General features: G+C 37.1%; 1 protein-coding gene across 3 annotated transcripts; it reads left to right on the forward strand.

The window, feature by feature from the left end:
• The first annotated feature begins 764 nt into the window (after positions 1-764).
• On the forward strand, positions 765-14957 carry LOC132154919 (U2 snRNP-associated SURP motif-containing protein-like). Of its 3 annotated transcripts, XM_059563644.1 has the most exons (26): positions 765-910; positions 1869-1967; positions 2316-2427; positions 2936-3057; positions 3145-3212; positions 3300-3388; positions 3549-3584; positions 3706-3788; positions 3883-4048; positions 5673-5884; positions 7764-7807; positions 9433-9537; positions 9923-9989; positions 10069-10238; positions 10363-10525; positions 10615-10694; positions 10786-10873; positions 10957-11094; positions 11195-11375; positions 11588-11662; positions 11783-11846; positions 12099-12255; positions 13745-13855; positions 13928-14049; positions 14149-14316; positions 14457-14957. In XM_059563644.1, the coding sequence occupies exons 1-26, from the start codon at positions 866-868 to the stop codon at positions 14593-14595; spliced, it is 2904 nt and encodes a 967-aa protein (XP_059419627.1). In that variant the 5' UTR covers positions 765-865; the 3' UTR covers positions 14596-14957. The 3 variants fall into 3 exon arrangements, with proteins under 3 accessions (XP_059419627.1, XP_059419628.1, XP_059419629.1); XM_059563645.1 differs by lacking the exon at positions 3549-3584; XM_059563646.1 differs by lacking the exons at positions 765-910; positions 1869-1967; positions 2316-2427; ... (5 more) ...; positions 3883-4048; positions 7764-7807 and having other exon boundaries at positions 5698-5884.
• Positions 14958-15034: the final 77 nt, after the last annotated feature.

The following is a 15034-nucleotide window of genomic DNA, read 5'->3' on the forward strand; positions in this document are numbered from 1 at the left end:
TCACGGTCTACATAAATTACACATTTACATTTATTTTGTGAGTTGAAATGATTCACATTTTATTACCATTTGCACAGAGGCTGCATCTAAAGTGGTGTATGTGTGTGTGTATATATATATATATATATATATATATATATATATATATATTAAGAAGGTGCACTGATTAATGTTGCACAGAGGTGGCATACATTAATGCAGAAATGCTGCAGAAATGTTATATGCTGAATTCTAAATTATGAAAGAAAATCGTGAAATGCTGCCAAGTTGAAGGCTGATGCTGGATTTCATTTTTACAGAGAAGCAAAGCTTCTGGTGGGTAAGCTACCATTTTTTAGTAGGCCCTGGTACTTTTATGCATTATTGCATCTTTATATAGAATCTGGAGCTACAAGTCACTGGATGTAAATATAGGCCTATGAATATTAGAATGAATTTACAGTTGCAAAAGGTGAAATACACTGGCATGTCATGTCTTGTTGCAAATCAATTAGCACAGCAGTTCAAGACGTGCAGCCACTGTAAAGTGGGTAGTTACATGGTTTGCTGGTCTCCCAGCTTGGTCAGGCTTTCATCTGGTCAGTCTAGGAGACGAGCTTGAACCAGTTAAGACAATCTTAAACCAGCTGAGTTAAGGCCAGTAAACCTTCAGACTCCACATGCACTGCACAATGTAATTCTTTTGTAAGTGCATGCTGAATTCCGGTGTCTTGTGCATCAATAACAGTTCACAAAACTTACACATAGGCTATACCAGTACATAGACTGACAGACTCACTCAGATCGGTCTTCAGTAACAGACGTCAATAGAATCTTTCGGAGGGAAAGAGTGAACGAACGCGCCTCGCGCACAGTGTCGGGCAAAATGGCGGACAAAACGCCAGGTGGGGCGCAGAAAGCTAACTCGAAGGTATTTTTCTTTTACTTTTCTACTTTACATCCATATATTAAAATCAATATTTTTTGTTAACGATAATAAAAGAGGAATGATACTGAATTTCATTCTGTAGTGTGTCGCTGTGTGTTACGGAGAAAGGTCCATTGAGCTGCTCGGTTGTGATGCTAACTCGCTAGCAGTGCGGTTAGCTAGACAACCAGCGGCTGCACATATTTCATATCTATAATACACATTAACAGACTAAAATCTGTTGGCCAAATATGCCGAATTTGATCTTCTTATATTATGTTTCACCATGCCCTTGACACCACCATAGAACGTGAAATAAGTTGACTTGAGTTTATTGTTTGATGACAGGGCTAACACGAGCGTGACGTTAGTCTACAAACATTGCTGTATTACATTGAGTTCTGTACGTTATACTCCTATAGAAAGGATATGGACTTTGTTTATTATCATTGAGAATGTCTAAATTCCGAATTTGTGTTTGCACAGTTGTGGTAAACTTGCTGGTTTTGCTTCGTCGAGCTAACATAATCATGTTCGCTAGTAAGGTTAGTTAGCGTTATTAGCCACGTGAACGTGTCAACAGAAATGGAAACACATCTGATATATGTGTAGTTTATATGATCGTGCTACTTCTGGTGCCACTCCAGCTCATCTGTTATGTAACGTTACTCAAAGATAGCTTGCTGCAAAGTGCACCTTTTTATTCATGGTGAACAGTTACATCTTTAATTCAGACAGCCTAAACAAACCATTACCTAATATGGACACGTTTATTATTTATTTCCGGTCTCATCTTGTATTCCTCCTTACTTTTTTTTTGCGTTTTGTTTTTGTGTTTTGGACTGTATATAAGTGCCTTAACATTACTTTTTTCCCTTAGCCAAGAAACCAAATGTCTATATTACTAGAGGAAACTCATGTCATCTCTTGTGTAATTCATTCTTTTCATATTTTCCTGCAGGCTTTATTGGAAAGTAAGTTAAAGGCCTTCAGTATCGGCAAGATGGCGGTTGCAAAAAGAACACTAAGTAAGAAAGAGCAGGATGAACTCAAGAAGAAGGTAGGCAGATGAGCTCTAAAGGCTGGATTTCATTATGTGACTTATGCACAGATTTTTCCCTGATGTACAGTCTGAAGGAGTCGACACTAGCTGCCGAAAGTCAGATCCAGTCTAAAGATGTTGGCCGGCTGGAGTAGACAGATTTCACAGAGAATTGCATAGTGTATGATGGACACAGACTGTGATTTTTAATGTCAGACTATGATTCCAGGATATCAAACATGTTTGATATATTTGGCCTATTTTAGAAGACATTGTTTTTATTTTGCCTTTCATCTCCTAGCTTTATGACACACGATTAACATTAGTTCACCTTGATACATATCTGACACGATCTGATTTTCACAGGAGGATGAAAGGGCAGCTGCGGAGATCTACGAGGAATTTCTCGCTGCTTTTGAGGGAGGTGAAGGAAAAGTAAAGACCTTTGTTCGCGGTGGGATCGCTAATGCTACTAAAGGTAGGATTATTATTTGATCTCTTTATCTGTGATCTTTTTTTTTTTTTTATATATAAGTTGCTTATGCTCACTAAGGCTTTTAATTCATTCAAATCTCAATAATAACTATAATACTGTGAAGTGTTATTACAATTTAAAATAACAATTTTCAAATATATTATATATATATATATATATATATATTAAAATGTAACTTATTCAATCACAAGTGTGATAGGAAAGTTGAATTTTCAGCAGCCATTACTCCAGACTTCAGTGTCACATGATCATTCAGAAATCATTCTAAAATGTTGATTTTCATGAATTTAATGCATCCTTGCAGATCCTTCTGGAAGATTTGTTATGAATACATTTCGCTGAATAAAAAAATCGTACTGATTCCAAACTTTCGAACAGCTGATCACTGTTTCTTAAATTATTTATTTTTATTATGCAAAATGGCAAATATTTGTATTTTGTTCCTCTTAATTGTCTCTGCTTTGATATCTGTGTTGCATATCTATTCCAGAGGAAGTGGCAGCTGATGAGAAGAAAGGAAAGCTCTACAAACCAAAATCAAGGATTTTGGAGACTAAAAGCTTTTTACCTTTGGAAACTCCACCACAGTTTATAGCATTAGATAAACGAAATGTGAGTTTTTTTTTTCATTTATTTCCATCTGACCTCATTTTAAAGCATCTATTTTGTCATATAAGCCATTCTTTCTCTATTACCTAGGCATCAAAGAAGGGAGACAAAGAAAAGAAAAAGAGCAACCTTGAACTCTTCAAAGAAGAACTGAAACAGTAGGTGTTCTTTAAATTCTTTTTCAATAAATGGCAGCACCTTTAAAATGATAATTTGAAGTTTAATGCTCTGTTGTTGTTTTTTAGGATACAAGAGGAGCGTGATGAACGGCACCGGGTGAAGGGCCGAGTCAGTCGTTTTGAGCCTCTTCCCACAATGGAAGGAAGGCGATCCGGTAAGTTCTTTATTCAACAATTTATTTTTTCTCACCTAAACTCAACAAAAGTCTGTTTCCCCCTACGTTCACTCATGGACCCAGTGAAGTTTGTGCCCCTCCCACATGTCTTTTTTAAGTTCAGGAAACAAAATTCACACTGCTTTTCTTCTGCTTTTAGCGGATGGTTCTTCACGAAGAAACCGTCCGTCCAGTGGTAATTTTGCTTTATATACTGTGTAATGCAATGACCATTTTGCTGTTTATGTATCCCATCATGGAAGAAGAGATGGTAAAACATCAGTTGTTATTCAGAGCTATTTTTTTTTGCTTTTCAGTCTTGGATGAATCTGCACCTGGCTCACACGATGTTGGTGATCCGACAACTACAAATCTCTATTTGGGCAACATAAATCCTCAGGTAATTGGTCTTTCTTTTTTCCTGATAATTATTGTTAGGTAACGTCTGAAACCCAGAGTTTCCTATGCTAAAACATACTCCTCTCATGCTCCAGATGAATGAGGAGATGCTCTGTCAGGAATTCGGTCGCTATGGTCCATTAGCCAGTGTGAAAATTATGTGGCCCAGGACTGATGAGGAAAGGGCCAGGGAAAGGAACTGTGGTTTTGTAGCCTTCATGACGAGGAGAGATGCTGAACGTGCACTTAAACATTTAAATGGTAAATATATTTATTGTTTATTGTTGTCTACTGGTTGACTGATGCAGGGCGATGAATCAGCTGATGTTCTGCTGAAAATACTACTTCCTTTAGTTTTACAGCTTAAAATGTGAACACATATAATTAAATGTATAATAAACATAGTCCTTTTAATTTTTCTTTTGAGACATTATTACATATGCAAAATATTACAGTATTGGCTGTCGTGATTACATTCAATGTCGTCGGCAGCCACCTAGTAGATTTACCAGGTCACAACCATCGCAACACTCTTCAGGTCATTTAAATAGCGGAGTAGTGGACCGCAAAAGACGAAAAACAAATCAACGATGCAGGGAAATACCAAGAATAATATGCAACCAACAATAGATTCTTCAAAGATAACATGAGGAAGCCATAAACGTGTATAACACTGACTCTTTTCATCCATTAACATTCAAAACTTAGCTGTTTTCAATTAAAATAATATTTAAAATAATAATAATAAATGAATGAAATCTCATTCATCTTGCTTCTCAGAACTTGATTCAATATTGAGCTCCACCGTATAGAATGTGCGTGTCTGGTGTGCGATACCTCAAGTTGTCCTACATGTGGCGCAATGTGGCTTTTCTCGTCCGGTGTGCGACCGCCTTGATTTGTCATCCCTACAGTAGTGGATGTGCCTGCACTCAAGTTCCAAACAGATTACATAATCTAAGAATGTTAGGTTTTTTTGGGGGGAGGGGGGGGGGGGGGGGTTATTTGAAAGTAGACTTTATTTTACAAAAGTGCAATGTTTTGTTATAATGAGTGCACATGAATAAATGTATAGTCTTTAAAGGTTCAGATGTATTGTATTACTCTTATCCGGATGACCAAAATGACGGAGTACTTTAAGAGCAAGTGACCACATCAGCGCCTGCATCTGTCCTGCTGTGAGCACGCTACTGTTCAGCTTTCATACTCCGCACAGACACTTGAATCGCGCACATCTTTCTGGGTTTACATTAGATTGAACGGCCATGTAAAGTTGCTACTAACATATTTCAGATGATAAGCTTCAGCTTTCAGTTGATGAATGATAGAGGTGCGTTTGAATGTTCTGTATTACCACAAAATCCAGCCATTAACAATCTGTCCGTTGTGGACTGCGTGACCTCACCACTTCCTGTGGATGTATTTTATTTTTTCTGTGACTAATAAAATTTTGGTTGGCCAAGCCTCTTCTCGTCGATATTAGGGGGGGGGGCAGCCCTAGTGCTTATATTACTATTTCTCATATTAATGTTTATTAACTTCATTTGTGAAAAATACAATAATTTTACAGAATCAAGAAGTTGCTATCTAAAATATACATCTTGTTTGTTTTACAGATTTTTTTCTTAGTTAAATTTTTTTTACCCTATATTTATTCAAATCAGTTTTTTGTAGTTTGTTTTTAGGAAATATTAAAGCAAAAATTAAATATAAATTTAATTGCAGAAATTATGCCAGTGTTTCTTACCATCTATAAATAGTGTTAACAGGTCTGTATCAGCTGCTTTATCTCGGCCATTGGCCATCCTTCTCTCTAAGATACTGTAAAAATAAATCGCTTTCCCATAAAACCCATGAATAATTTGCCAAATGCTGTCTATTTCAGGCAAAATGATAATGAATTTTGAAATGAAACTGGGATGGGGCAAAGGTGTACCAATTCCTCCTCACCCCATATACATTCCACCTTCAATGATGGAGCACACCCTCCCGCCTCCACCCTCTGGACTGCCCTTCAATGCCCAGCCCAAAGAAAGGCTGAAGAACCCCAATGCTCCTATGCCTCCCCCTCCGAAGTGCAAAGAGGAGTTTGAGAAGGTAACTTGGCATATGTGGGACAAAAAGATTTTGGTTAGCATGGTAATACAAGTAGTTAGAAGTAACTTGTTTATATACTTGTATATGTATTTTATTTGTTTGTATGAAAGAGGTTTTCGGCTTTATCTTTGTGAAAAATGTTTTGCCCATAGAGAATCTTGCAATTTTACTAAATTAGCATTTGTTAAATTAGCAATTTTTGTAAAAAAAAAAATATATATATATAATAATAATTCATATAAAATGCATATGTTCCATGCTGATTGTGCTGGTAAGTGTTCTGGAGTATAGATTATTCAGTGCACAAGACATTTTATAGGTTTTGGCTGCTAGTTAGGATGAAGCTATACTTTTTCGATATTGTCTGTTTGAAAGAAATGTAAAGAGATTAAAATAAATATATATAATGGATCCAGATGATATAGTGGGGAAAATATTTATTTGATCCCTTGCTGATTTTGTAAGTTTGCGCACTTACAAAAAAATTAAGGGTGAAGAATTGTTATGGTAGGTTTATTTTAATATGTAAAGACCAAGAAATCCAGAAAAAAAACACATATAAAGGTTAGAATTTGATTTGAATTTCAGTGAGTGAAATAAGTATTTGATCCCCAAGCAAAACATGACTTAGTACGTGGTGCAGAAACCCTTGTTAAGATGTTTTTTTTTTTGTAGTAGATCACCAGGTTTGCACACATCTCAGGAGGGTTTTTGATCCACTCCTCTTTACAGATTCTCTCTAAATCCTTAAGGTTTCTTGACTGGTTTCTTGGCTGTCATTTGGCAACTCAAAGTTTCAGCTCCCTTCACAGATTTTCTACTGGATTGAGGTCTAGAGACTGGCTAGGCCACTCCATGACCTTAATGTGCTTTTTCTTGAGCCACTATTTTGTTGCCTTGGCGGTATGTTTCGGGTCATTGTTATGCTGGAAGACCAATCCATGACCCATCTTCAGTGTTCTGGCTTCAGGAAGCAGGTTCTCATCCAAGATTTTACAGTACAATGCCCTGTCCATTTGCCCCACAATGTGGTGAATTTGTCCTGTACCCTTAGGTCATAGTCAGCATTTCTTTTCCTCCAGAGTTGAGTTAACGCCAAAGAGCTCAATTTTGGTCTCATCTGACCACAGCTCTTTCTCCCAAGCCTTCTCTGAATCATTTAAATGTTCTTTGGCAAACTTTAAACGGGCCGGTACATGTGCCTTCTCGAGCAGGGGGACCTTGTTCAATTTCAGTCCATTGCAGCGTAGTGTTACCAATGGTTTGCTTGGTGACTGTGGTCCCAACTGTCTTAAGATCATTAACAAGCTCCTTCTGTGTAGTTCGGGGCTGATCCCTCGTCTTTTCTCATGATCATCCTTACCTCATGAGGAAAGATCTTGCACGGAGCAAGATTGATGGTTGTTTGGCATTTCTTTCATTTCCGAATAATCACACCAACAGTTGTCTCCTCTTCACCAAGCTTCTTGGAATGGAAGATACAGATTGTGTGGAGTTGACATAAGGGATCAAATACTTATTTCACTCATTGAAATCCAAATCAATTTCTAACCTTTAGGTAATGTTTTTTTCTGGATAATTTTGTTGGTATTCTGTCTCTATCCATTAAAATAAACCTACCATAAAAATTACAGACCCTTAATTTCTTTGTAAATTGGCAAATTTACAAAATCAACAGAGGATCAAATAAATATTTCCCCCACTATATATGATTTCACTGCTCTTTCTTTAAGGAATGTGTTCAGTCAAGTTTTAAAACTGACACAGTAGAACACGTTTGTTGTTGTAGGAGTATGTTGCATTTAGTGTTATGCCTGTTTCTTTTTAACAATACTCACATATATTCTATGTTTATTATCTGATGTGACTTCATATCCAGACTCTGTCGCAAGCCATAGTCAAAGTGGTTATCCCAACAGAAAGGTACATGTTTTTCTTTTTTTCCAAATTCTTATGAAATGTAGAGAACTTATCCCATCTCTGTAGTTTGAAAGATTGGTCATATCCATGCTACCAGAGGCTGGTTTGAGTGAGCAATAGTTGAGGCCTTGCATGATAATAAGGAACAGTTACTAAATACAAGGCACACAAATGCATTGCATTTCTCTGTAAAGGGTTTGCATCATACTGCTCCGATAGAAAAGCTCATATCAGTAGAGAGAGTTCTGTGGGTTTTATTGTTTTTGTTGATATACATTCAAAAGTTTTGGGTCAGTAAGGTTTTTTTATTATTATTATTATGTATGAATAAATGTATTCAGAAAGAGTTTATTATATTGATCAAAAATGGCAGTAAAGGCAAGTTGCAAAGATTTCGATTTTCTATACTTTGTTTTTTTCAAAGAATTCTGAAGACAATATCAGTTTTCACAAAAATATTAAACCATGATAAGAGTTTTCAACACCAAATCAGCATTTTAGAATATTTCTAAAAGATCATGTGACACTGAAGACGTAAGGCGTAATGGCTGCTGAGATTTCAGTTTTGCCATAACGGGGATAAATTACATTTAAAAATATATATATTTCACTAGCACTGCTTTTACTATTTTTTATAAAAAAGCATAATAACTTCTTTCAAAAACATCTTACCAGCCCCCAACTTCAGGCAGTAGTGTACATTGATTTAATTCAGTCTGGTGTTTGTAGGTCGTCTTTTTGGACATAATTATTCTAGATGTCAGTGTTGGAGCATGCTTGACAGGTCGTTCCACTAGTTTGGGTGTTTTAGAGAGAATTGTTCATATTTCATCAGACTACATCAGATTTGATTGCACTCATTACACTACTAATTTAGCAACTAAAACACTACACAACACACATTCACCTAGTGTCAGTTTTACAAAAAAAAAAACAGCCCTCTGGCTATTGCTCACTTCAGCCACCCCAGTAGCATGGCACAAAAGCGGCACCCAATCCCCATAGTCTCAGTGACCTTTGACATTGGCCTTGGTGAGCAGCACAAGTTGAACTGTCTGCAGCAGCGAGGGACCAGAAAAGCGTCACAGGATGGATTGGGGAAAGTATACAGAATGATTGCCTAACATTGGTATGATCGGCTCCAATACTTGTGAAATGTGTTTCAGTACATTTGAAAAACATCATCTGTTGATTTTTAACGGCCACTTCACTAGCCAGTCAGGAAGCCAATTGTTGTCCCTATCCTTTAACTGACTCTAGAAGTGCATACATTATTTTGTCCCTCTTCATCCACACTTGTCTATTGTCAAAAAGCAAGAAAGATCACTGTTACTTGGCCTCTCATTTAGTGTCTAAGTAGCACGTCCAATTATAAGTTACGAGGGCAGAATGCTATGGCTGAGACTCAGATGTAGATGTAGAGAGGATTTAAATGTTTTGATTGTTATAGCTGTCACACTGCCAGTCAGTTTTAAATCTTAAAAGCTCAAACATGTTTATTGACTCCTGGATAGTAAGTGCAAGGATGTTGCATTTCATCAGACGTCATATTGTAGCAGTAGCAGTTGTTTAGGTGTGGCTGGTGATGGCGCTGAATCTGTTTCGCTTTAACTGTGTTTTTCTCGTAGGAATTTGCTCTCTCTCATCCATCGAATGATCGAGTTTGTTGTGCGTGAAGGTCCAATGTTTGAAGCCATGATCATGAACCGAGAGATCAACAATCCGCTCTACAGGTGAGCACATTTTTATGTTTTTCTTTTGACTCCAAGCATTTAAGGTAGGTATGAAATACAAATTCACCCAATCTGTTTTATAAATGCATGTTTAAAAAGAGTTCTTCAGTCATCTTAAAGCTGCCCCTTTTGACTGCAATCTCCCATTAAGAACTCCAACATCCAATCAACATAAAATGAATCGAACCAAGTCCCATTGTTTTTCAATGTTTCACAAAAAATGTACGTCACAATATAAAAGATCTCACGCTTCTTGTTTCATCACGACTTTAAGGTTCTGACATCGTCTCAAGTGATTTAAGTCATGCGGAAGAGATTTTTACAATTTAGTTGTATTCTGAGAATGTCCTTAAATCAAACCTTGTTTTTTGTTTGAATTCAACAGGTTTTTATTTGAAAATCAAAGTCCTGCTCATGTTTATTACAGGTGGAAGTTATACACCATTTTACAGGTTAGACTTATTTTTAGTCTTTTGACAAAAACATATTGAAATGTGTTCAGACTAAATAATACAAAATCTCCACTTACAGGGCGAATCTCCAACTAAATGGAAAACGGAAGACTTCAGAATTTTTAAGAATGGATCTATCTGGCGACCGCCACCTCTTAACCCGTATTTACATGGCACTCCTGAAGAAGAGGAGCATGACGATGATGAAGAAGATGAAGAAACCAGCAAGAAGGGCTCCTTGAAAGACGAGTATGTCTCGTATCAAAATCTGGAGTTTATGGAGATATTTGATTTTTCTAGAATGGAGCTACTAGGCTTTTGGCCATAGGCAAAATTGTTGGTTATGTGAACTTAATATTCTCCTCTTCTGCAGTGAGAGGGATAAACTGGAGGAGTTACTCCGAGGTCTTACACCAAGGAAAAGCGACATAGCTAACGCCATGTTTTTCTGCCTCACGCGTGCTGATGCGGCCGAAGAGATTGTGGAATGCATTGCTGAGTCTCTGTCCATACTTAAAACACCTCTGCCAAAGAAGGTCACTCTTACACAGCAGAATTACGACTAACAAAGAATTTTAGATGTCTCATCACTTTTGTTTACATGTGCATTTCCTCCCTCCCACAGATTGCAAGGTTATATCTGGTCTCAGATGTGCTGTATAACTCATCTGCAAAAGTTTCTAATGCCTCCTATTACAGAAAATTGTAAGTCTCACAATTATTTTGAGTGCACAAACAAGGAATTCATTCTTGTTTGTCGGTTTATTCAATCTGTTTTGCTTTTATTATTTTACAGCTTTGAAACAAAACTCTGCCAGATATTTTCTGACCTAAATGCCACTTATAAGACAATACAGGGCCATTTACAATCCGAGAACTTCAAGGTGCGCCATCTTGCTCTTTTAACACACAGTGGTTTTCTAACTTTAAGATTGGAATTGATGTTTTTCTATTTTGGTCCTCACAGCAACGAGTAATGTCCTGTTTCCGTGCATGGGAAGACTGGGCAGTGTATCCTGATCCATTCCTGATTAAACTTCAGAACATCTTCCTGGGACTCGTCAGCCTTGATTCTGAGAAGGAGACTGTAGACCTGCTGCCTGAGGTTAGTTTTGCAGAGACTGACTGATTGAGTTATGATTTATCATTTTCAGTGGTCAGGTTTGAGTTGAGTCACAGTTCACCTGAACATTAATTTTTCTTAGCAACCAGAGAGGGCGGAGGACATTGATGGTGCTCCTATTGTGGAGGTGGAGCTGGATGGTGCTCCTTTGGATGATGTTGATGGCATGCCCATAGATGGAGTGCCAATTGATGGTGCACCACTTGATGACCTGGACGGAATGCCCATCAAGGGAACGGATGATGATCTGGATGGTGTTCCTTGTAAGAATGCTGACGACATTGATTTAAAAAAAATTATTTTTTTAACCTTTCATACACTCAACTCCCATTTAGTACCCTGCTTGGTACATTTGACCCATCACTCTATTCAAATATCAAAAAGATTATAGTTTACAATTACATTACTGTTGCTGAATGTCATGGCATATTTTCTAAAATAAATTTGTTGTTCAATTACTTTTTTTCTTTTGTAGTGGATCAAAAACCAGGCTTTAAGGTAGCCCCATCAAAATGGGAGGAAGTGGATGGTACTGCTTTGGAGGCTCAAGGTTAGTCCAGATGAGAGTTAAGACAGTCTAAACCGTAGGTTCTACCTTGTATACACATCAAAAAATTTGACCATTTTGAAATCACATCATGATTATCTCTCGATCACATCACTGTTTTAGCTGTAACCACGTCAAAATGGGAAATCTTTGATCTGCCAGATGAATCTGAGAAAAGTAAAACAGGGTAAGTTATATTGGTTCTAAGTTTGGAAATCTCATGGAAAGGTCATAGGAATGTCTTGATATTTTTCATAGTGAGAAGTTCTAGCTAAGCTTAGCTCTAAAATAATCAATTGGCTAGAAATTGCTTTTGTAAATGCAATCTCTATAAAATGATTTCAGAAATTTCTTAAATAGGTGTGAGAAGCGGAATTGTTGGTTTTTGCAGGATGAAATTTTGCCATGTTTTGATTTCATTTTCACATTCTTGTCATAGTGCTACACGTGAAACTGAGAGTAAAGACTCTCTCAAGAGCTCCTCCACTGCAGACCAGCAGTCCTATAGTAATCCTGTTAGAGAAGAATATGATTCAAAGTCTGCAAAGCTTTCTGAGATGAGTGAAGAGAAACGGGCCAAACTACGAGAAATCGAGGTATACCTAAATGCAAAATGTGCTAAGTGTAATTCTTCACATGCTTGAAAGCTGTTTAGTATGGAAGTCTTAAAAAGGCCATGAAATATACTTTTTCTATACTTTACTTTCTTGTTTTGTTGTGATCACAACTTAATTATCTCGTGATATCGACATAATTTATTTTCTTGTGATCTCAACATAACGAAAGTTGTTTTCCAAGTTACACAACTTTGCCAACAGGTGTGAAAACTGATGGTGTGTATACTGTATACCCACTTTACTGTACGCTTTTGGGACCGAATAAGGACCTTCCTCGTGATCGCTATAACTTGGGCAGTATTGTTAATTACTGACATTTAATTAATTCATAAATGTTAAATGCTTGAATCAGTATACTTATAAGTAAAAATTGATAGCTTGAATGCACTGTAAGTTGCTTTGGATAAATTTTAATGTGATTTAGTCCTGGAGAGCCACAGCCTGCAGAGTTCAGCTCCAACCCTAATTAAAACTCACCTGCCCGTAGCTTTCTAACAACCCTTTAGACCTTGATTAGCTTGTTCAGGTGTGTTTGATTAGGGTTGAAGCAAAACTCTGCAGGTCTGCGGCTCTCCAGGACCAACGTTCACCACCCCTGGTGTAAAGGCTAATTTAATTCAGTGACGTTTTACAGCAGGGGTACCCAACCCTTCTCCTGGCGATCGACTCTGCAAAGTTTAGCTCAAACCCTAATCAAACACACCTGCCTTTAATTTTTAAGTGAGCCTGAAGACCTTAATAAGTTGCTTCAGGTGTGTTTGATTAGGATTGGAGCTAAACTTTGCAGGACAGTCGATCGCCAGGAGCAGGGTTGGGCATCCCTGTTTTACAGTGTTGTAATCTTTTGTTTTCTACATTTCTTTGTGTAAACCACACACACCCACGTACACAAACACTATTTTCAAACACCATCCCTAGCTTGTAACGCACATCATATCAGTCACAGCATATCATGACTACTAAAAATTACAAATGGTATATAATTTTATTTAAAATAAACAAAAAATTAAAAGTGAGTTGAATCCAAGCAGCTCTAAAAGATTTTAGAATAGTTCCCTGTGATCCGGCTGTGTTTGAGGTGTTGCTTTGACCATTTCAATGTTAATTACACAAACAATATATTTAGTGTACTCTCTGGAAATATAAACAGTGATTGATCAGCCTTTATCTATTGTAGATGTTATTACAAAGCTATGCAAAATTTGCTGAAATATCCACGACATACAGTAAGAGCATACAGTTTATCTATCAACCAGACGAGCATCGTTGTTCGTTACTATAGCAACAGTAGATCAAACAATCATTGTAAAAAAAAAAAAAAAAAAAACTACTCCTTTATGTCGAGATCACGAGAAAATAAGGAAGAAAAATATTCATAATCCATTGCCTCTTAGGACTTCCATAGTTTAGAGATCGCAGTGAATTATTATTATTTTTTTTTTTTAATTTTTTTTTTTGTCTGTTGTAGCTTAAAGTCATGAAGTTTCAAGATGAGCTTGAATCTGGAAAACGACCCAAAAAATCTGGACCGAGTATCCAAGAACAAGTAGAGCTTTACCGGGACAAGTTACTACAGCGGGTTAGTATGAAATTTAGTTTGTTTTTTGCATTTATTTATTGTTACTATTCTGATAGAAACCACATTTTTCAGGAGAAGGAGAAAGAGACAGAGAAAGAGAAAGAGAAAGAAAAAGAGAGAAAAGACAAAGAGAAATCTGATGTGTCCCACAAAGAGAAGGACAAAGATGACTCCACACCGGGCAGAAAAGAAAAGTGAGATACCTCAACATTTCTTTAGGATTTAAGAAATGGAGATATCGTTGAATACATTCGGTTTGTGTTTGTCTTCAAATAATTTTATTTCCTCCACAGAAAACGGAGGCATAGTCCCTCCCCCAGTCCCACCCGAAGTAGCAGCAGTAGGCGCTGCAGGTCGCCCTCACCACGATCAGAGCGCTCCGATAGATCCCATACAAAAGACAGTTCTCGATTATCTTATAAAGACTCTCCAAGAGACATTAACCGCAGGTCATCTAAAAGGTAAACAGTGTCATCTCTTAATCTTCCATTTCACAACTAAAAACTCAATCCTGTGGCTTGCTTTTCTTGTCTTTAACTTTCAGTACATGCATGTTTATAGAAACTTAAAGTAATAGTGTCATTTTTAAAAATTATTTTAGGTCTCCTTCACCTCCAAGAACACCCAAGAGGACACGGAGGTCCAGATCAAGAACACCCAAAAAATCCTCAAAGAAATCCAGATCCCGGTCACGATCTCCTCACCGTTCTCACAAGAAGTCAAAAAAAAGTAAACACTGAGACTTCTGGCTGTTATGAGAAGATGCCTGGGTTGTATTTTGTGCCTCAAATGTGTCCTGTAAATCAGTGTGAAGGACATTCCCTCTTTCACCCCTCCTTTTGAAGCTCACTCTCATTGGCAGAAGAACACTGTTCAAGGGCCATCTTTAGGGTGTTTTATTATGTCATTTAGGAGCTTCCTTTTCCCAAAAGAAGATAACTGCAGTGGCTGAAACAGTACTCCATCAACATGAAAACTATTGTCTTATCATTTCTTTTTTTTTTCATTGTTTTTAGATCCCTTGAAACTGACTTTAAATTAAACTAGTGTAAGTTTCAGTTGTATAGATGTTTGCTTTTCAATAAAGACACAATTTATGTGACTTCTCTTTGAAATGTCCTAGTTTTTGTGTGTGCATCCCAAATAAACATTTTAAACTTAGTGTATCAAAACAGCAAA

Source organism: Carassius carassius, chromosome 12, assembly GCF_963082965.1.
Source record: "Carassius carassius chromosome 12, fCarCar2.1, whole genome shotgun sequence".
Taxonomy (NCBI): Eukaryota; Metazoa; Chordata; class Actinopteri; order Cypriniformes; family Cyprinidae; genus Carassius; species Carassius carassius.

What these genes read in the sequence shown, in the direction of transcription:
- LOC132154919 (XM_059563644.1), top strand. Translation starts at nt 866, where the DNA reads ATGGCGGACAAAACGCCAGGTGGGGCGCAGAAAGCTAACTCGAAG. An exon ending in AAGAAACCGTCCGTCCAGTG is followed by an intron (nt 3,585 to 3,705) that starts GTAATTTTGCTT and finishes TTTGCTTTTCAG; the next exon opens with TCTTGGATGAATCTGCACCT. An exon ending in TGATCTGGATGGTGTTCCTT is followed by an intron (nt 11,376 to 11,587) that starts GTAAGAATGCTG and finishes TTTCTTTTGTAG; the next exon opens with TGGATCAAAAACCAGGCTTT.